Raw genomic sequence first — 22661 nt, 5'->3', positions numbered from 1 at the left:
GATTGACCTAAATGTGAATCTGATGACTCTGGTGGAGATACTCTCTGATATGTTTGTGTGGCTGGGGAAAAGCTTTGATCTTTATGTGGTAGAGTGTTAAGTTGTGGAAGGCTTTCTGTTACTGATGTCTTTTTATGGTCTTCAGTTTGAAGTGTATGCAGTGGGAACAGTCAGCTGAGGACTTGATATTGCAAAGGAAAATGCACTGTATTAACTTTTGGTAATTGGAAATTTTTTGGTCCTAAAAATGGGTACTCTTTATTGAGATGGTCATCTGTTTTATCCAAAAAAATGAATTTCTGCTCAGAGGAAAGTTCTGAATGCTGATTTTCAAAGAGGAAATGGTTTTACTACATGATTCTCTGAGAGCATTCATAATATAAACCTACACATCTCTAATTCATTCTGGGGTTTTGCAAGTGAAACTAGAATATAATCATATCCTTATTTTGAATAAATTTTTGCATCTCTTGATAATATTTAATATTCATTGGATGAATAACAGTGTTTCCTACTTGAATCCTCTTTTCCTTGAAATGTTTAAATTTTAATTCTATGGAGTTTTGTTCAAATCAGCTACCCCTTATTTACATCTTGATTAATACAAAAAAAGTTAGTATTCATAATAAACTTCTGTAGGTAGTACTTACACAAGGCTGTATGGCAAAAATTTCATGTTAACTGTAGTCATCATGGGTAATTAATTTGTTAATAGATTTACTGAATTTGCAGTTGGTCACATTTTTTTTAAAAGCACTGAAATTGTTATAATTGTGCATTGTTTGCTCTTGGAAAGATTAGGAGCACTTTATGTTGAACAAAGTATAAAAAGAATTCATGGAATTCTTGAAATATTTACTGAGCATTTTCTGATAAGTAAGACCATATTTTTGCTGAGAATTTTTATAAGCATATTTTTTTTCTCTATTTTCAGTCCCCTGCACATAGCTATTCAAGCTATGACTCTGGCAAGAATGAGAGTGTAGGCAGAGGTGCTGAAGATCTGTCTCTGAATCGAGGAGATGAGGATGAGGATGACCATGATGAGCAAGAAGATCCTGAGAAGGTTAATGAATCAGATGGGGTAGAAGCTGAGCGACTGAAAGCTTTTAACGTAAGCCCTCTTGCACTCACCTTGTTTACTTCTGTTCCTTTTGCATTGTTGTTTTTGGGTAAGTCTGATAATATTAAAGGCACATTAATTTGTGGGATTTATTTCAGTTATTATTTTAATGCACATTAAACTCTTGCCAACAGACGACAGATTTGCTGTGTTTCATTTAGAATTTTGAGGCAGAGTGCCATCTTTACCAGTGAGGAAAACAAAGCTTTGTTCTCTATGTGTGCATGTGTGACCATGTGTGTGGCTATGTGGATGTGCATGTTCACCCACTGAATGGAAAGAGGCTGTAGCTAGTTTTGTCAGGAGACCATTCTGGTGGTCAGCTGTTCTCTATTGCTTTCTCAATGTATATAATTATGCATGAAAACACAAGCAATTGTTCAAACAAAGAAAAAAATGTGAGTCAGTTCAATAAAATGATTAGCAATCACAGCTTATTGTTAATAATGAAACTTAAGTAGTGCCTATTTTCACAGTCTGTTCTGGTTTATCTCACAAGTTCTGTATCCTATAGACTTTTCTTGTCTATTTTTTTAAACCCAACCCACCCCCACCCCCAATAACCCTTTAAAGAACTGTTTGCTTTATATTTCTGGCTTCCCGTTAGAAAGCTCTTCAGTGGATAGAAAACAAAAACTGTCTTCCTATCAGTAATCAAGCCAGGAAGCTAGGAAGAGAAGAGAGCTGCCCTCCAAACCCATCTCCTCTGTCTCCCTCTTGCCAACAGATGTTTGTCAGGCTGTTTGTAGATGAAAACTTGGACCGAATGGTCCCAATCTCTAAGCAGCCCAAAGAAAAGATCCAGGCTATCATTGACTCATGCAGGCGACAATTCCCTGAGTATCAAGAGCGTGCCAGAAAACGCATACGTACTTACCTCAAGTCCTGCAGGCGGATGAAAAGAAGTGGTTTTGAGATGGTGAGTTTTGAATTAAAACCCAGCCCTAGTTTCCATCAAAACCCCATATGTAAATCCATGACACTATTTTGTTTTCATCTTAGCGTCTTTATTTTTTCTTTGGGTTTTTTTTTGGTTTTTTTTTTTTTTTTTTGTAATACCAGGTCAGTGATTTCTTTTTCCTCCTTCATTCTTCCTGAATTTATTCCCCTTGATTTAAAAGTGCAATAAGACAGTAGAGTTCACAAAATGAACTAATATGGATCTATAGGAAAAGAAGAGCAAAGCAAGGCATAAGGAGGGAAACTGATATGGACTATATAGTGACTTGTTTCTTACTTTAAGTTACAGTTACAGATTTTTGCCTGGAAAAGTCTTGCTGTAAGATGGATTTTTCTCTAAAATGCCTCTGCTAGCTGGATTCCAGTGAGCTCTGTAAAACTGACCCTCAAGAAAATGCCCAGTGTAGTAACATCATAGTGGCAATGACTTTGGCTTTGGGTGTTTTCTTGTACACCTTAGCCAATTGCTTTTCAATAAAAGTTACTCCTTTGAAATCTTTCACTTGATATATAGGTGTGCAAAACATGTTTAATGGTTGTAAACCAAACATGTTTGGTCAAACTCACAATTTGAGCATCCCAATGGTTCAGTAGTTATAACTGAACCAAAACTCATGAAGATTATCATGGTATACAACTGGCAGTGTTTTCAGACATTGCTATTTTAATATTACTCAGTAGCACAAAAATGGGTAAATAAAGTCTTCTCATTAACTGGGAGCTTCATTATCTCTAGAAAACATTTGTATTTCCAAAATGGAGGAAAGTCAGAAGAAATTAGATAGCTGCACACCTTTTGTTTAATGTCTTAGCTACTTCTCTGGCCTTAAGATGACACCAAAACCACCTCATTATTAAAAATAGATATCATTTAGTGATTAAACATACCATTTTTTTTTAATGAATCATCTGCAAACCCATTGATTGCATTAAAATCATTGGAGATGATTGCATTTTACTGTTTTTCTCTCTTTCTCTTTCCTGCAGTTTTTTGCAGAATATTTATGAGTACCATATGTTGTTTAAGATGGTAGCTGACAGTTTTAAGAACAAAATATCAAGCTTATTTGTAGGGTAAGACCATTATTTGATAACATCAAAAGCAAAGACAGAAACTAAATTTTTGTGTGTGTTTTGGATTCAAATCAACGGCATGGTTTTAATATTTGAAACACTGGGATAACACTGTTTCTGAACAATGGAAGCTCAGATGAAGAAAGACAGGTAGAATAAAGGACATCTGTACAGCCAGAAGTGCCAAAGATTGACTGGTGTTGTACATGGCAGATTGTTTTGCCCTAACAAAAGAAACTAAAAAAGCCTAAACCAAACCAACCAAACAAAAAAGGACAGATAGAAAATAAATATTTCCTACAATATACTAAGTAGCAATAAATTGCATCGACTCACTGACAATAATTCATCAACATAAATTTCAGCTTTCATGAAGCCAAATATTTTATTTTGCTGTACTTTCAATTGAAAATACATACAAAATTAGCCAATGCTAGCAAGTCTCCACACTGTTCCAATTTATGGCCTTATTACCATCATTTTTCATGCTGATGAGCAGTTATGTAAACTGGCTCATTTTTGTCATCTGAAAGACTTTTGCAACTGTTTTACAATATGAAGAAGGGGCTACAGTCTGATCCATGAGACCTGGGTTGGCTTGACTTCAGTGCACATTTGCAAATGTTACTTTCATATGAATAAAGGTTGCAGGATCAAATTTTTTCCTGGAAGGGGAAACGAAGCAGAGATTATCAGGAATATGATCGGAATAGGCAATCTTTATAGTTCAGAAAGATTGCCTGGTTTTAAAATGTTTCATGATGGCTTTTTCCTTTTGTTAATGATGGGCTTTATGTCCTTTTAAACAAACAATCACCCTCCAAAACATTCACTTTTTGCCCTTGAATGGAAGTGACAAGGCACTGGAACTCATGCCAAAGACTGCAGCCCTCTTGGGCCTGAAGGGATGTTTGCCTGTGTCCCTGTTTGCAGGTAGAAAAACAAGCCAAAGACTATCCAAAATCTCTGGAGGAGCTCCCATCAGCTTCCTAAGAGAATAAACAGCATTTTATGCATATGTCTTGAATAATTCTGAAATTTAGTGTGTATCCCTTTGGGTTTTTAAATTATTTTCTGATTTCTAAGTTACTGTATCATTATCTCTTGATTATAGGCATTTTTAAAAATGCTACCATGGACAGAGGCATTTGACTACTTGATTGTTTTAAACATCCTTACCATTTTGGTAATGGAGAAGAAACACCTTTTCAGGATAGTAACATTTGTTCAAGACAATCATGAAGGGACACAATGGTGTTGTTTTGAATAAGGAGCTACCCTCAAATACAGCAAACCAGAACAATGATCTGCTCAGCAGCAGTACCAGTACCATTGTTCTATTAAATAGGATGTCAGATAATAATCTCCACAGGAGATGTCTTTTGCTATATCCATGTTAAATACAAGTTTTTTATTTTGTTCAGGTTCAAAAATGCTACATTTTGACCATTTAGTTGCACAAGAAAAAGAGAATATTCTCTTTTATGGCATATGACAGTTCAGACTGGGTGTGGAACTGTGCAGTTATCCACAGCGTCATACTGGAAAGTGAAGAGAAAATGTAAACACTATGTTAGTGTATTAGTGTAAAACTGCATGAAAAAGATGAAAAGGCAAGCCTGGAGCCTGATTCTGTCAGTTATTTGCAGCCTGTAATCCCAGTGACTGCTCTTGCTGCATAACAGGCCAGTTCTAGCTTTGAGGCAATAAAAAAGGCTCAGTCTCGTGAGTGTTCATATTGTTAATTAACATCATTCTTAGTATTATTATGTTTAAGAGATTACTTATAGTTATTCTGTTTCTCCTTGTGACAGATAGCTGTCTGTAGACTCCGAGGCAGCTTCTTGTTACAAATGTGCCTTTGAGAAGCTCCCCTTCTGCACTGGAAATGCTCTGCCCATTTGACTGTGCAGATGTAGTTGTGCAGTTTTCATTCTGACACAAGTACATACCTCAATAAGTCACTCAGCTTTTCTCATGAATTGTAAGATTGCTTTTCTCCTCCTGCTGTCTCTTGCTAATGGATTGTTGAGAATGTTCTCTTACTAAATTCTACAATCTTGCTCAGAATCTTTCCTTGGGAGAGAAGCCTGTCAAATACCAAAATCACTGGCTTTTGGATGGAATTTCTACGTTGTGCTTCTGCCTGCATTGTGCTGTATTGCTATGAGAACTTAAAAAATTTTGATATTCTTAAAGAAATTATTTCTTTTTCTCTTCATTAGCCCAAAAAAAAAAAAAAAGAAAAAAAAAAGAAAAAAATTACTTCTTCATTTTCAAGGACTGATATAAATAAGAATTCCTGCATATACTTTAGATGTTTTGTGGCATCTATAACGTATGCAAGAGAAATTTTCTCCCTGCAATATTCAGATGTTGGGTTACACTGTTTTTCAAATCCTTTGTTTAGACTTGTCCCAGCCTCTGTGAAAAAGAACTGCTAATTAAAAAGGGTTAGTAGACAGATGCTGGAGATATGTGGTATGCATTTATTTAGTTATAGTCCAGAAAAACTTTAGATACTAGAAATAATCAAATGAGGTTCAATTGTCTTAATAGTTACATTTGCTTACTGCTCTCTGCTTCCTCCCATCTTCACAATTTCCTATGATCAATCTCACTGCATTCAATTTGAAATTGCATCTTACAGTATCTTTTTCACAGATATGCCATTTTTTCTGCCAGCATGCCAATGCAAGAACAAGATTTTCTTGTTCACTAAGAGATCCATCCTTTATTTTTGAGAAAAAGGAAACCCTCCTTCTAAACTCTACTGTAATACAAAACAATAGTATCAAAGAGCAAAGTGTTCTGTGTTGGAGAGAAAAGGCTAGTCATAAATGCTTTTTTATTGTCCAAAGACAAGTTTGGATGTGTGGGAGAAGAGTCACACTGTACCCAAAGACAGTTCCTGATTCAGGTCCCAGGGTTGCTCATCCAAGCTCCTTCTGTCCTATTTCCAGCCTCAAGAACAAATAACTAAGCTCTGTATCTTTCACTGCTGCTGTCACTTGGTTCTGCCAGTTGGCTGAGGGAGGTGTTTTAACAATTTGCAACTGTGTTAATGTTAATCAAGGTGTTTTGAATGTGTCTAGTGGCTTGTCATATGTCTGTACTGAGATGGAGCAACTTTGGTGGGGACTGGTTTCCAGAAGGGGGATGTTTTCTGAAATCTGCCTCATTAAGATTACTTGGGATAGGTGTCTAGGTTCTGCTTTTTAGTTTTACAAAGAGAAATCTTTCAATATTTACTGAATTTATTGCTGAAAAGTCCAGCTGCCCTTGCAGTCACATGGGTTTTCAGTCCTCCAGGCTCTTATGTCTGGAAAGGGCACAAGCATTTTCAGGAAAAAGAGGATCTGTGGATTCAGGGATGCAGATCTAATTGATTAACAAGCTGGGAAGCATTAAGAAAATTATCACAGCAACAGTTACATGAAGATCTACAAATACTAATAGAGTTGTTGCTTTGTATTATACTCCAAACTCTGTCAGTTGGGTACTTCCCTTTCTAAGCATCTCTCCCTTTTTTGGTAGTGGCTAACTTATTTAAGTCTGATGGGCAACTTGGTTGAAATAGGCCAAAGCTACTCTCTAATAAAATTTGACTTTTACCATTAGATCTCCTATAGTCTTGAAAAAATATTCTAGGATCAGTTTTTCTAGGGCTCTTAAATGTGCTGTGTGCTGGTGGTTTGTTTTGGTTTTTTTTTTTTTTTTTTTGCCACAGAACAGTTAATACTTGTGTGATTTTTAAGAACGTCCTCCTAAATCTTCTCTAGATAACTTTTGCTTTTAATGACTTTTCAAAGTACAGCAATTTTGGAAAAAGGGAGCAGTGGAAGAAGTAACACTTTTTCCATTAGCCTTGTAAATGTGAAGAAGTTAGCTTTAAAAAAGGCATGGTATTTGGGAAAAGAATTAAAACTAAATATTGAAAATACCTACCAAGCTGATAGGACTTTGTCTTTTACATCCTGTGAAAGTGGAAAATATAGGAATGCAATTTAGGCATTTGTTTCAATTTTTTGTTGAATTTAGAATAAAAGTAATCCCATCTGAAATAGCAATAAGCTCTGATGTAGAACAAAATCCCCTTTCTATTGAAAAAAACGCCACCAAAGAATAGGTTAAAAGAATGTTCACGCTGTTTACCTGTAGGCTTGAAATCAGAAAAAAAAATACTAAATATTTCAGTGGTTTTTGATACTGTGATTCTGGCTTAAATCGAGAGCTCTTACTGCAGTGTTACTTGATTAACTGGCCTGTGCCAATGGTTTAAGGATAGGAAGCCAACTCAATGTATTATTTTAGGGGAAACAGTAAAGAATGTTAAATCATACTCAGTTTTCCTAAAATTCCTCTGGAGTTTTGCTAGTAAAGTGCTACCAGTGTTCAATCCAGTCCTCACCTGACTCTGAAGGAGTTTGGTCAGCAGGATGATTCCTGGAGTTCTCTGTCACTGCAAAGTACCAGATAAATCTTAGACAGAGATAATTGTGCCTAGTTTGTTAGGGAAATTAGGTGACTTTGGCTCCCTCAGCAGTCAGTGAAGCACTTAGATGAGCTGGTCTGGAGAGGTTCATCCCCAGCTGTCTCATGAGTCAACAATGAAACAAAAAAGAAGCCTGGATGACTACTTTTGACAAAATACTTCATTTTTATGTAAATAAAGTCATATGCATATTCTTGCTGTTGTTCACATAAGTAGTTTAAAATTTCCACTAACCCTGCTGAAATTGCTCAAATAGGCAGAGCCAGACTTGGTCCCATATTGGCCATAGCAGCAGCAACAGCAGCATGGTGGTTGATTGGAAAGAGGAATTTGCTAAACTTTTAGACAGAAATATGGATTTGTTAAGATATACTTGGATTTATTTATGTGCCATCATAATCAAGGTGCAATGTTTCAATTCAATGTATTTCAAAGCTTAAAACTTAAAAAAGTGATTTGAACATCACTTGATGTTTCAAAAAACCTCTTCTGCCATTTAAGAAAATATTTCTAGCTATTTCATTGAGTCTGCTAGCAATTGGGTATTTATCACAACCCACGAGACCAAGCAAAATATATCAAACCCAACTGAAATGCAGGGCTACAGGCATTAAAATGCCTGTCCAGTTGTTCATATTCCACTATTCTTTACTAACAAATCATAGAATTGCAAAATGGTTTGGGTTGGAAGTGGCTTTACCATTCATCTAGTTCCAACCCCTCTTCCATGGGCAGGGACACCTTTCACTAGAGGTGGTTGCTCAAAGCTCCACCCAGCCTGGCCTTGAACACTTCCAGGAATGGAGCATCCACAGCTTTTATAGGTGACCCAATCCAGTGCCTCACCCCCCTCACAGTAAGGAATTTCTTCTCAATATCTAATCTAAACCTACCCTCTTCCTATAGTTTGTGACCCCTATAAAAGTACATCTAATATAGTGCAGTACTGTTCTTCATTTGGTCTTTAAATTCAAAAATACTCTTTAGAAGGGTTTCTGAGTCCTTTGCTATTGTGCTGTGCAGGACAGTTCTGTTATATATTTCACTGCATTGTTCTGATTAAAAACTCTTATTTGAAGATCATGTCTTCCCTGTCTTGTAATCTGTTTTGCATGTTTTCTATGAAAAAATGCTATTTAGATATTGCACACTGTTACAAATATGTTGGGCATTTTAGGACATGGTGTTAGATCTTAATAATTTATTATGATAGAGTTGTGGCATATTTGCCTTATTTAATTTTGGAAATGAATTGGTCTTGCAATACCTGAGGAAAATCTGACATGCAGGAAAACACTAGGGAGTATCTAATTTTTGGGAGCCCACTGTGCAAAGAAGTGCCCAGTGGTAGCTTTGGAAAAAAGCAGTTACTGTCAGTGAGGCATCTTAGGCATTCATCTTCAATTTTGGATGCCAAATCACTTTGAAAAATTTTAAACCAATTTTTTTTTCCAAGTTTGAGTAATAGTTAAAATACTTCCTCGTTCTCACATTTATATTAATCTCCCAAGTAGCAAGCAATAGGAGTAGGGAAAATGGCCTCAACTTGTGCCAGGCCAGATTTAGATTGGCTGTTAGGAAAAATTCCTTCATTTGGAGGTGAAGCATTGGAATAGACTGTCCAGGGAAATGGTGGAGTTGCTGTCCCTGAAGGTGTTTAAAAGAAGTGTGGATGCAGCACTTGGGGACATGGTGGAATTGGGAGTGTTGTTTTAATGGTTGGACTCAATGATCTCACATGTCTTTTCCAACCTAAATGATTCTGTGACTCTATGATTTTTATTAGAGGTAATATTATTATATTATGTCTATGAAGAAAATGAAGTAGCTTGCATGTGTATGTGTTTCCAACTGTGCTATACTGAAAGATGTAATTTTCAGTGTTAGTTTGCCTAAACTAGAAGGTAGTATTTATGCACACATCAGCTTATGGTGTTTGGCATTCAGCAGGTGTACATGTGTGCCCATTACCTCACTAAACAGACAGCTGTGTTTTTTCAGAACTGAGCCAGACTGATGTAAAATGTGAGAGTATGCAGACAAAACTTTTGTATGACAGCTTTGGCTTTTATTTATACTGGATCTCAAAAACATACCAAGGTAGTAATTTTAGAGACAGTGGATCTCTAACCACAAAAATTACAAAAAAGTAAATTGCAAAATTCTTTTTAGTGAATATATTGCTCCTAGTGGTTTAGACTGAAATACAATCAGTTATCTAGGATATCAATCATTGGTAAATTTATGCCAAAAATGGACATAAGAAATTGAAACATAGAATTTTTTTTAGATTTTGTAGAAATACAGGAATTATTTGACTATGCCAGAAAAAAAATTTGGTGTTTCACATAAAGATACTGCAATAGTACCTCACCTTAAGCAGCAGACTTTGTGATGCTGCTTACAGTTGTTATAGTGAAAGTAGATATTTTAAAACATATTGAACATGCTAGTGTCTCCTTTCTTAAGGAGTCAGCAATTATAACAAGAGAGCTAATTTCTAGATGAGCTGGGCAAAGGATTTCTGATTTCAACTACTAAAAATCAGCAACCTTGCAGGACTACTCTGTAACTCCAGAAAGGCTAGATGTAAGCTTTGATTGTTGATACCCAGATCTAAGGAGCATGTAAGGCTTGTTGTAAGACAAGCCAGAAAGTCTTGTTGTAACAATGCTTTGATTGTTGATACCCAGATCTAAGGAGCATCAAAGTCATAAAAAGGTCTTCATTAGGGTTAACATACTTTAAGGCAAAACAGCACTTATTAAACTAGAAAGATGTACTGACTAATTTGATTTTCCATTAGGCAGCTTGCAAAAGTATATCTGTCAATGATTTATAAACTCTTCAGAAAGGGAAAAAGGGATGAGTGTATAAAAAGTTCAAACCAATTTGAACAAAAAATTATTTCCCACAAATGCATGCAAAAGTGCATATCCAATAAGGTGGTTAAGTGTGCATGTTGCTTTGTTGTCATTGTTGTCATCTACAGGCTCTGTGGTGGTCTCAAAATAGTTTCAAATATGGGAAGACTGAAGGTGGTTTGTCATATCCCATGGGTTACTGAGGGAATTCCAAGCACTTCCTAAATGTCACTCAGAAATTGTTATAAAAAAAGGCATCCATGTGCACAGGCAATCCAGCAGGTTTTCCTTACATCATTTATCAAAATGCTCTTCACCTGCATTGTGTTAGAGGCTGGATGTAAGCTGTATGTCAGCTGAGGAGATGTAAAAACCAACACCAGATGTGTGTTCAAAATGTGAGTCCTGCTTCAGTGCAGTCACGAGCAGTATCATGCTTCCATGTAAATACAAAGCAATTCTGTATATTGCTTTTGTGTGATGGACATGCAGCCTTCTCAGAAGGGCTGTATTACACTGTTCACCAGATTCCTTCTAAGTTTTATTCATCTCTTCACCTGAGAGTTACTATAAATTTTTCACGTCTTTTCTATCTGTCCTTGGTTCAAAATGTGAAAAATGTTATCCTGCCTTGTGATTTGCTACTTCTGGTAGATTAATTTACAGGATTTCTTCTCTTATTTTGTTTTATACATGGGTAGTTTCAGAATAGTTATTTCCTGCTTTACATCACTGTGAAGTGAGAGAAATACCAGACTGGGGCTGTGAAGGTTATGCCTCAGACAACACTAAGCACATTCCAAACCAGCTAAATCTGGTTGGGAATTTTTTGGCAATGCTTTTTTTTTTTTTTTTTTTCTCCTTTAAGAAATGTTAGTTTGTCAAGGGTTTCTATTTTGACATGAAATGAAACCTGGTTTTCTACTAGTTCAGTGGGCAGGTTGTGGATCCAGGGATTGTGGGGGCAGCCTGGGAGCCCTTGGAAAAAGTTCTCCTTGGCTCCCACATTTCCTGGTTCCAATCTTGTAGGAATCAGCACTCAGCACTCAGCTCAGCAGAGGGTACCTTGGGAACTTGCAAAATGTCATTTTGGCTGAGATCTGCAGGCTTCCTTCTGCAAAATCGAATTATATCACTTTTGCCACGTTTTCCAAGGCCTTTGAATCTCACCCTCAGCTTGGGAATTGAGAGATGTTCAGAACCCAACAGGGATGTTTGAGCTTTTTACAGAATTGGTTTTACAGCTGTAGTTATGAGAGAGATCATGAATAATCAGAAGTAGAGAGGAAAAGGAAGCTGAGTTAAGCCAGAGAGGGGCTTCTGAGCTTAGAAGATGGAGATATTAATTCAGTTTATTTAAAAACAAATTTTTGAAGTGGTTATTTCAAAGTAATTTTTCCTCTCAGGCGAGGCTTTTCAAAATTGATCTTTTTGAGACTTTACAGATATGGAATTTTGCGAAGCAGAAAAATCTCCTTTTTAACATCTTTGCTCCTGGTGACAGAGAACTATGTTCATCTTCTCAGTCAATGCCATACTAGAGCTCTGTTGATGGAGCCTGAACCCTGAGCAGACGATTTTTCTCCTGTGCTTTGTTACAGTACTTCACTCCCCAGGTGACTGGGCCATGTATTCATCACATTTTCCCTAAGGTTCACTCTAGGTGGTTCTTGACATGAACATGTCAACAGCCAGCTGCATTGATGATTGAGAGAAATTGTGGGTTAGACATATTTCGAGAGGAAGATACTCCAGTACCCAGAGATTTCCTCTTTTTTGCAGGTGCTAACTTGAGTTCAATATTTCAATAGTGAGCACATGACCACTACACTCCTTTTCAAAGATAACTGCTTGATTTTTATAATAGAACTTTATTTTTTGTTTTATAAAGCACTCCAAAAAACTTATTCTCTCCCATAAATAAATAAACTCGGAGAACTAGTGTTCAATTGACTTTTTGGTAAGAACATTAGGTTTTTTGGCTCACATATCATCTTCTAAAAATCTACTGAAGGGTAGGTATAGTTACAGGTTTAGCTAAAGACCTGAGCTGGAGGAATTATCCAGGTGTTTGCTCACCAATTTCCAAGAATATCATCGTGTGAACATCACTGTTACAGGACCACAGTGAAGCTTCCATGCAGCCAACAGAGTCAGTGCACCTTGAAGATACATAAACCAGTGGCATGTACAGTGGTACTTGGCCAGCTAATACAGAGAGGGATCTACTGGGATGAGTAACAAATTCAGAGTAACATCACCATTCCAGGGAGGCAATTTATTAAATATTCTGCTTTTTCATTGAAACCCTTCCGCAAAGATTTAGTTTGGAGCTCTGAGTAGGGTGTCTGCTTGTTCTGCATGTAATGTTAACCTCTGTCATGATGCTGGGGGTTACATCAGTGTCCCTCATCTCTTAGATTGAATTATTTTCAAACTGGAAACAAGTTCAATACTTTGTTCTGTCAAATCAATCCAAGTAAAATTTATTGCAGTATTGCAACCTCTGGTTGCCTTTCTTGCAATGCTGCTTTGCTGATGCTAGAGAGTTTGTTCTCATGTAAGTGGGGAGAAATAAGCCTATTGCACTAGTGAGGAAGACCCATAAATCCCTGTCTGTTTCTGAAAGCTAGTTCATCTTCCATTCCCAGACAGACTGTGGTCACATCCTTTAGAGATAGTAGAGTGTCACATTAAAAATTGGCATTCTGCAGATCATATCCAAAGTCAATAAATGGACTTCAATTGCTAGAGGTAAAAATCTAATACTGATAATGGCTGACTCCTCAGTTTCTGGCATGTTATGAAAACCATAAAATCAGTTAAGCCCATACAATTAACCTGTTTTAAGGTTGTGGTCTATGAACTGAATGGGAATAACTTCAAAATTTTCTTCCAGAATTAATTGACATTTCATATCCGGTTCATATCCATGTTTTTGGAAGTAAGAAAGAACCCAAAAAACCAAAAACCAACCCTCCAACCAAAAAAAAACCCAACAAGCAAAAAACCCCACCCAAACCCCCTCAAACATGGCCATAGCCTCAGTAGGTAAAAATTTACATAGTAGATGTAAATTTGAGTTCAATGAAGCTTTGAAAATTTGTGGAAGTTCAGAACTGGGTTCAGTAAATTGCAGTCTCTGTAATGAGCTTACATGTGCATCAGTATCCTCTGCTATTATCCCCACTTTGTTTATTTTCTTGGTAATTCTGATATGTCTTTGTATATTAATGAAGAAGATTATTATGAGCTTCATCTTTCAAGAAGATTGTTTTGTATGTAATCAGGAAAAAAAAAGCTGCGTAAATATTCTTCCTAATGAAATGGTAGGCAAGATCATACTGGAGTTCATCATCAACAATGATGCTAAAAAGATTCTATCATTCCCTTTTTTGGGGGGATTCACTGCAACTTTAACCTTAAATGTGTAAATGCTATGAAATTAGTAATGACAGGTTTTGAATCAGAAAAATGAACCATATCTAGTTGAACAACAAAATATCTGGAGTGTTGGAAGGCTGGCATTATCGAAAGAAAAACAGATTTTTTTTTTTAAGTCATTTTAATCACATCAGTCATGTTGCAGCAAGGAATGCAAATATTCATATACTACAGATTGAGGCTGCTCTGAATGTTCTGACAATCTGTTAGGTTTTGAGTGATGTTTCAACCCTATCACTTGGGTTTTTTTGTTTTGTTTGGTTTTGTTTTTTGGGTTTTTCTTGGTTTTTTTTTTTTTTTATGACTATAAAAAAAACACTACTCATCTCTGTCACATGCTGCACAGGATAAAAAGCCTTTCAGTTTTCTTAACAAGAATCAGACGGCCAGGGTGCTGCTGGAACGCAGAGAATATGCCACTGTCTGTTCAAAGTACAGCTTAATGAGCCAGACTAAACACAGTGGACAATAGAGCTGTGGGGGGAAAGGGCTTCTCGTGGATCTGTGGATCAGCTGCAGCTTTAACATCTAACTAGTTTCATTTTTCATCTTTGCAAGTTCCATTTCCCTGTTTTGTTGGTATAAACTGCATTTCAATGAGCGGACTTTCCTGCCTAGGTGATGGTATGGTGTGCTTTGCAAAAGGATGTCGTGGATTACGCCAGGAATAATTCCTGTGTTTCTTTTTCTCTTTCATAGTCACGACCTATTCCCTCACACCTTACTTCAGCAGTTGCAGAGAGTATCCTGGCTTCCGCCTGTGAGAGTGAAAGCAGAAATGCTGCAAAAAGGATGCGCTTGGATAGACAGCAGGTACTGTGCTCTTTGGGGGTCTGCCACATCCATATTTATAAATGCACTGGACTCATTTACATAGGGTGCCATGCAGAAGGGTGGTGCAGTGCCTTCTATGTGCTTCTTGCTAGCAAGGTTAATTAAAATACAAAAGCTGTAGTTTTTTTTAATGAATATACAAGCATGTCTTTGTCTATATTTACATAAGCTGTGTCAGGGTGTCTAATATATTTGTAATGTCCAGCTGGATAAAGCTATATATTTACTTTTTGATGGCTGTAGATTTTCAGAGCATAATGTGTAATCCCTGTACTAGAATTAAAAAGAACTGAACATAGATTGGATATAATGTACATAAATAACAGAAATGGTGCATGTGTCCATGAATCAGTGTATTTATTTGTGCACATATTCTCTTTGAAAAAGTGTATGCATTTTAAATAGAAGGTGAAATATTATTACTGACCGAAAATAGTTATTTGCCTGAAACAGAGAAGTTGCAATGCTGTATAACAAAATGCTGTCAATTAACTTATTAGTGAGTTTTTAAAGCTCATATGTTTTTTTTTCTTGTGTGATTATTCACATTTTGTTGTGCATGTTACAATTTTATTACCTTTAATTTTCTGGAAATTGCATGTTCTCTTTCAGTTTTTTTAAATCTAACTGATAGTTCATTCCAGGCTTTGATTATTTACTCACTCCACCGATACAGTGAATGTCTAACATTCATATTACAAAGACTATTATGCTTTATTTTTCTTTAAGATTGTAACAAAGTAAAAATCTTAGTGATATCTCCTGTGTTCCAAAATGCACTTCTGTCACAGCAGATGAATTTTTATTTTGTGGATTAGAACATTTTAAAAGAACATTTTCCTTTTATGCATAGTCCATTGAGTTCTTTCAGGTCATGCCCTAACTGTATAAAGGATTACTACTGCTACACTTATAAAATGGATAGTTTAGGATCTGAGAGTGTATGTTGCTATTTCTTTTTGCTGTGATATTTTTTGCTAGCATTTTCATTGTTGTGCTACATTTGCCTTAAGATTTACAAATCACGAGATGTCAAAGCACTGTAATACTAAACATAATTTAGTTTAGAAGCAGTGCTCATTCAGATTGTGCAGGTTTTATATTCTCTCATTTTCTCTCTGATTTTTCAGAAATGGTAAAAAGAAAAACTACAAAGTCAATGTGCTCTTAGCCCAAGGGGAACTAGAAATGACTTGCACAAACATCAGTAACTTTCATTGCACAAAACTACTGGCTCAATCCCTTGGTCCAGTCAGGGTGAGGCAGAGTTCAAGTGATTTGAGTGAGAATCCCATAATGCTCTTCAGGGAGCCTGAGACCTGTTGAAACAAAAATCAATGTTTAAATGGTAGTTAGAACTCAAAAAACCATATTAATAGGATTTTTTTTCTTTTATTTGTGGTATTACTATCACACAAGGACTTGATAACCTCTGTGGGCGGAGAGGCATATCTTTACTTTTCATTACAGAATTAAAAATCTGTAGTCAGAATATCTCCCAACTGCTTGCCTTAATTGCAACTGTGATGTTAAAGTAGCAAAGCTGCCTATGAACAATGGGTGTTGGGTTCTGCCTCCTTCAGCTCTTTCCCCTTTTGGCCAGTGAATTCTGGGAACCCAGTGGAATTGCAAATAGCACCAGCCATTTGATTCAGCAAGTAGTAAATTATCTGAGCTGGTATAACTTTGGTGCTTGCAAAACTGCTTGTGAATTCAGGACAGATATGCTGAGTAGATATGCTGAACATGCTGGAAAAAAAAAATATAGCAGTGTGTGTTAGGTAGCTTCATAAAATTTAGTGAGAAATTTACCCTTCAGGGTGGAATAGATAAGTCATTAGAGAAGTAGAAAACCTTGGGTTTAGCCCCAGTTCCATTGAAATTTAATTATTTATTCTGAGGATGGGAAATTAATGAAGTAGACTGGGAGCACAGCATTTCAGAGTATTTCTGAGTGTGGTATTTAATGGACAATAGTGTGCTCAGTTCATCTGCTGAGATGAGAACTGGATCTGTATCCTCACATGCAGCGAGTGTGACTAGTAGGTAAAAGGGTTCTATTTTGCTTGTCTTCCTATTTTTTTCCTCTTAACTTACTATTAAATTTCCTTCACTTTTCTTACATATATCTAAAATGTTTTATTTTCATTAGATTGTTCTCCTTAACAGAGAAAGATTGGAAAAGTTCAGTTCATCATGTTGTTTTGCCATTCCACAGCTCTCAAAAAAAAAGCGCCTTGTTTTCAGACAGGCTTTGAGGATGCCAATGAAAATTTGGGAGGGAGAAAGGGGAAATAAGATAAATAAGATTTTGATGATGAAAATTACCACTTCATAAATTATATAAAGAGATTTTCAAATTGAAGACAAGCATTAGACAGTCCTGGAAAGTAGATTGTCAAGAGGATCTGGCAAGAGCACACATTCAGCACTTCCCCTCAGAGCTGAATGGAAGCATTGCATTAAGGCTGCTTTATTCTTGCATACAGTACAGTGACATTCTGCCTTTTGTGTTCCAGACAGGTGATCTGCCTCAAAGTGAGATGTGGCACTCAGTGCCATGGTCTAATTGATGTGGTGATATTCTTGTGAAAGGTTGGACTCAATGATATCAGAAGGCTCTTCCAACCTAATTGATTCTGTGTTTCTGTAATTCTGAAATTTGTAACCCCACCACCACTTTTTTTCAGAATATTACCCATAAACCATGAATTAATTAAGAACACAGTAAGTGTTATGCCAATTCCTGAAGCCAAGGTAAAACCTTGCAGCCTCCTGGACTCCTTTTCTTGTCTTGTTTATGCCTTTTCCTTTTCTTCTCCAGTTTTCCTTCTCTCCCTGACACAACACAGGTCTTGAGCAGGAAATTCTGAGTATCTTGCCTGTATGTCCCTCATGGAAGTCTCTATTTGTTAAAATGACACAAATTTCCAAATTAAATGGGTCTGTTGCTGAGAGTGTTAATTTTAGCAGTGATTTGATGAAAAACCATCTCAATTATTACTCAGCAGAAAGAAGCAGCTTAAAGGTCAAAACTAGAGATGTTTTAAGACCTCAGGTTTTCTTAACAGATAGTGTAGGCCATGCTCAGGAGTATTTTCTGTTTTTTTCACAAGTATTAAATTACAAGGACTGGCTTTATACACCCACAATCCCATGCACCCATTTGTTTCCTCTTCAGAAGAAACCTCTCCTTGTGTGCATGTGTCTCTACACACACAAATACTTCATCTTATTGATTATTTTCCAGAAGTATTTCTAATAGCTGCGGTGATCTGGGGACAGTGTTAAGAGTGATAAAATTAAGTCTGAATAAGGAAGAAACCATCCTTCAACCCGTGTCTTAAGTTCCACCTATATGATCTTTGTATTTCCTAACTCAAGGCTGAAAATTTCTGCCAACAAAAATCCAGTCTTAAAAATAAGTTAATGAAATCTAGTTTCACTGGCATCACTGACTTATTTTCAACATAGCTTTTTTTTCATGCCAGGAATTTATTTCTTAATGGGAAAATAAATGCTTTCTTGTCTTTCAGGAAACTAGTAATTTCCCAATACTGCAGCAATAATTTCCCAACTGCAACAATAAAAGCATTGTCAGTTTGTGACACTTCTCTTTAAAAACATCAATGTATTTACTAGGCTGTGGTAGCTCAGACTGTAATGCTTTGGCTGCCTGACTGTGTTAGATGTTACTCAAGTGCTCTCTTAAGCTCCAGTGCATTTTCATTATCTTGAGATCAAGCACTGTTTGGTTGGCCAGAAGCTTTAGTGTTGAGTAGTTATATATTTGATACCTATTACCCAACTGAAGAGTCCTGTCACTTCCACCTTTAAATTCTTCCCAGTACCAAAAATAATTTATTCTGTCACACAATTTTTATAGATTTATATGTTGAAATTGTCAAGGTTTACTGGTAGTACTGCTGAACAGTGAAATGCTTGTGACACTGGGCTAAATTTGGCTGATCTTTCATAGTCCAAATAAGGAAGATGGTACAGAGGCAAAGAATAATTTTTGAGTCTCACTACAAATCACCTCTGTTGAGTCTGGATGCTGAAAAAGAGGAACTCTTTTGAATTTTAAAGACCTTTTTGATCACAGTTGATGAAAAATGCAGAAACAATAATTGAATCAACCTTACATGATTTGCTTCAGTTAGAGATAGAAGAGGCATTATCTGAATCCTTAAGATTTTCTGTGCTACTTTGGATATTCTCCCGGGATAATCCTTCAAGATCCTTATTACATGCCTAGCAATATTTGGTATGAAGCAGTTGCATTAGGTGGAGGTTCTGAACTACAATGAACAAGGGAATCATGAAACAAAATAAGTAGAGCTAAAATACAGCCCTTTTCACTTGTATTCATTGCATATGGTGAACAATATAACCATTCTTCTTTTGCCATGCTCTTCACTTTACAAACCAAATTGAGTCTTGGTTGGGCAAAAGAAGAATGGTTAAATAAATATAAAAATCTGGGAAAAGCCATCCTGTCATTATGTTCTGGGCAGTGAGCAGAGGGGCAGGATGCCTGCTTTATGCATTCCAGAGACCTTGGTCATGTGGCTCAATTTGTTGTTGATCACAAAAATGGAAGTTTTGTTCTAAGAGCTGAACCATTGTCAGTCTCTGCTTCTTCCAAACAGATATGTGTGTACTTTTTGTACAACCCCAACATGTGGAGTGTGGAGCAGGACTGGGCTGTGGGGCTCAGGAGAAAGTGGAGGTGGGTTAGTGTTGCTACTGTTCCATCTGAAATTAAAAAAAAAAACGAAAAACCAATGAAGTCTTCAAGGGAAGACATAAGAGTAAATATTAATTTATATACAGTATGCAAGAGGACTCTTTATTTTCCCTAAAGTAGATGAACTGGTGGAATCTATCTCTGGAAAACCATATAAGAATGGTAGTAGGAAAAAATGCCTTCCCCTTCATTTGGACACAAGTGGTTTTTTGTAACAGCTGCATTTTTTTGAGTTGGTTTTTGTTTAGAAGTTATACTTTTTTGTGCTGTCATGTTGCAAAATTTATGAAGGAGCGTTTTTCTCTAATTGAAATAAGCAGTTTTTGGCAATCAAGACAAAATGTCAGCACTTGGGAATGAGGAGGGAGGATGAATATAGGCAAGCAGGAAAAACTGAATCATAGAGTAATATGACTGTAGAAGTACATGAACCTTTTTATGGACATGTCATGAATAGTTAGCCAGATCATTTAGAAAATTGATGTTGCTTCATTCACAACATGTTGATTTGTACCAGTTAGGAATCTGGACCTTTGAGAATACATTGTTATATTTGCAGATAGAATAGTGGTCACATATGACTGCAAAGCCAGTGGCCTGGATGCTCCCCTGGATTCAATCCATGTAATTTTAGCCATTTGACTCCATTCAGTGGCTAATGTCATGGAAAAGCTGCAGTAGCATGAACAGTTTTTTGATCAGCCAAGGGAGGGAGCTGCATACACTTCTTTCATCCTTATGCCCCAAGTAATTGGACATGCAATGTGTGATTCTATTGCAGATACACAGCAACTGACAAGTTGAGCCCAAGAAAAACTTAAGCTCAGAGGAAAGTGAAAGTCATTGTTATCTTACATATTTCCCATCCTAAAAATGGCATTTCTCAGTCAGGGCTGGTGCTCTTTAAATTAGTAGTCTCTTCACGGAATGCTTGTCTATAAATATTGTATAGAATATACAGGATAAGAAAAAGTTATTCTGCATTTAATTTTTTAAAAAATATGAGTTTTAAAGGTACACTTTCATTTCAGAGACTACATAAAAATAGCAGTAGTCAGACAACTTTATAGTCTGATAAACATGTTGTCCTCACAATACAACTCACTTGATAAGCTAGCCTCAGTTAAAAAAAAAAAAGTCTTTGTTTATTTGAACTTTTCAAGTTGACAAGGGCAAGTCAATGTTCACAGAGTATTATGCTCTATGATGCTATGAAACAGTTCTTTGTGATAAACACTGAATGCATTTTTTAAAAAAATCTCTCATCAAGATGGCACCTGTAATTTTTTTACTATGCTGTGACTTGTAACCAGTCAAATTAAATATCAGTAATCATTGTGGTGGAGGAAGAGACAATTTAAGGATCCCAAACTGTATGAGGTTACTTGTTCAGCCTGGAAGAGGAGACTGGGGAGAGACCTCACTGCAGTTACAACTTCCCTACAAGAGCAAGAGGAGGGGCAGGCACTGATTTCTTCTCTGTGGTGATCAGTGGCAGGACCAGAGGGAATGGCCTGAAGTTGTGGAAATTAGAAAAAGGTTGGAAATTAGAAAAAGCTCTTCACCCAAAGGGTGTTTGGGCACTGGAATAGGCTGCCCAGGGAAGTGGTCTCAGCACCAAGCCTGACAAAGCTAAAGTGTTTGGACAGTGCTCTTGCGTACGTGGTGAGACTCTTGGACTCAGAGACTGTGCAGGGCCAGGAGTTGAACTTTATGATCCTGATGGGTTCCTTGCAACTCAGCTTATTCTGTGATTTTGTGGTAAGTTTGCAAATAAGCTCTTCAAACACATCCTTCTCAGCTGTTTTTGTTTTGGGGGAATAAAGCAAGGAAAATCTAGAGTTTTCAGTGAATAGGCTGTTAAGGATATTCTAACATTTCATCATTTTAACATTATTGCTTTTATCTGTTAGAGGAGTAAGAATAGGTGGCTATTAGGTTTCTGACAAATGAATTATGGCCTAGACACATATGCTGGGAGCTGACCTAACATTTGACTCTGGATAGTTGTCATAGCAGCAACCTGAATAGAGCAGATTGGTACAAGTGATGGTTGCAGAACTGGGTACAGGTTCTGTGCTAATGCAATACATCTGAATATTAATAAAAGTGCACATGCAGTAGGAAATCCCTGCTACAGTGTGTCCTTCTGTTTATATCTAATTCCTAATTTTTTTTTAAATTTGAGGTTTGTGAGGAGATGTTACTGATCTGCCTTCATATAATTGCTGGTGCTGTTTTGCTGTATGTCATAGGGGGGTTGACATAAATAAAGATTCTTCAAGCACTGTTTTAGTAACAAAAATAATGTCTGGCTACTGCAGACCAGGAGCAGTTTGTGCTTTGATTAAGAAGGAAGGAAATTACTGGTGGACAAATTCCAAGTAATTGTGAAACTGCTTTGGTAGAAATGAATTAAAAATCTAAATTGCAGTGAGGGCATGGACCTCTAATGCAAGATCACTGTATCTGGCTTTCAGCAGTGACTGGTAAGAGACTTTTAAACCTTCATATTTGGAGGACAGAGACAATTTTGCAATTAATGCCCAGCTTCTAAATCTTGACACTGAGGAGTTTTTTCATGTATTGCCTTTCAGAGAGCAGGAAAGAAGGAAGAAAGATATACATTTGTGTCTCTGATTGTGTGTTCCTCATCAATATAGCTCCCAGGAGGAAGGAAAAATTTGTATGGTTTTAAAACGTTCCCTTATATTCTGTTAATTACATTGTATAGTGGCAATATAGGCCAATATATTGTATGGGGCAAATTTGGACAACATTGGTTACAGAGAAGGGAGTTATGCAAATATATCTCCCAGCTGATGATGGAGGATGCCCTGTTGAGGCAGTGCTGCTGTGGCAGAAAGCTGCAAATGCAGAGGGAGCACAAGGAAGTGGTTTTGTGGCAGAGTGATGGAGTCCCTGTCACAGCTATTCAGCATGCAGGAGGAGCACATCAACTGTGCATCCTTGTAAGAGGTGGAGGAGAAACATCAGGAGTTCCCTTCCTTTTGGGTTTCACAGAGCCTAATTTGCTCTAGAGGATGGAAGAAAACAGGCACTTCATCCAAGTGGCAGCTGTGCAGAGGGATAGGGCCATGTCCTACCTCTGCTGTG

At 36.8% G+C, this 22661-nt stretch overlaps 1 protein-coding gene across 4 annotated transcripts in view; it reads left to right on the top strand.

The window, feature by feature from the left end:
* The window catches only part of NOL4 (nucleolar protein 4), a 192256-nt gene that overhangs the window by 144132 nt on the left and 25463 nt on the right, over positions 1-22661 (top strand). For 2 of the 4 annotated variants that reach the window (XM_050970989.1, XM_050970987.1), the window contains exons 7-9: positions 935-1114; positions 1851-2042; positions 14660-14773. In XM_050970989.1, the coding sequence (XP_050826946.1) occupies positions 935-1114; positions 1851-2042; positions 14660-14773 (486 nt within the window). The remainder of the gene's footprint in view (positions 1-934; positions 1115-1850; positions 2043-14659; positions 14774-22661) is intronic. The other 2 variants (XM_050970990.1, XM_050970991.1) reach the window with 2 other exon arrangements.

This window comes from Serinus canaria, chromosome 2 (genome assembly GCF_022539315.1).
Source record: "Serinus canaria isolate serCan28SL12 chromosome 2, serCan2020, whole genome shotgun sequence".
In the NCBI taxonomy this organism is placed as follows: domain Eukaryota; kingdom Metazoa; phylum Chordata; class Aves; order Passeriformes; family Fringillidae; genus Serinus; species Serinus canaria.
This window is presented reverse-complemented; position numbering and strand designations above follow the sequence as displayed.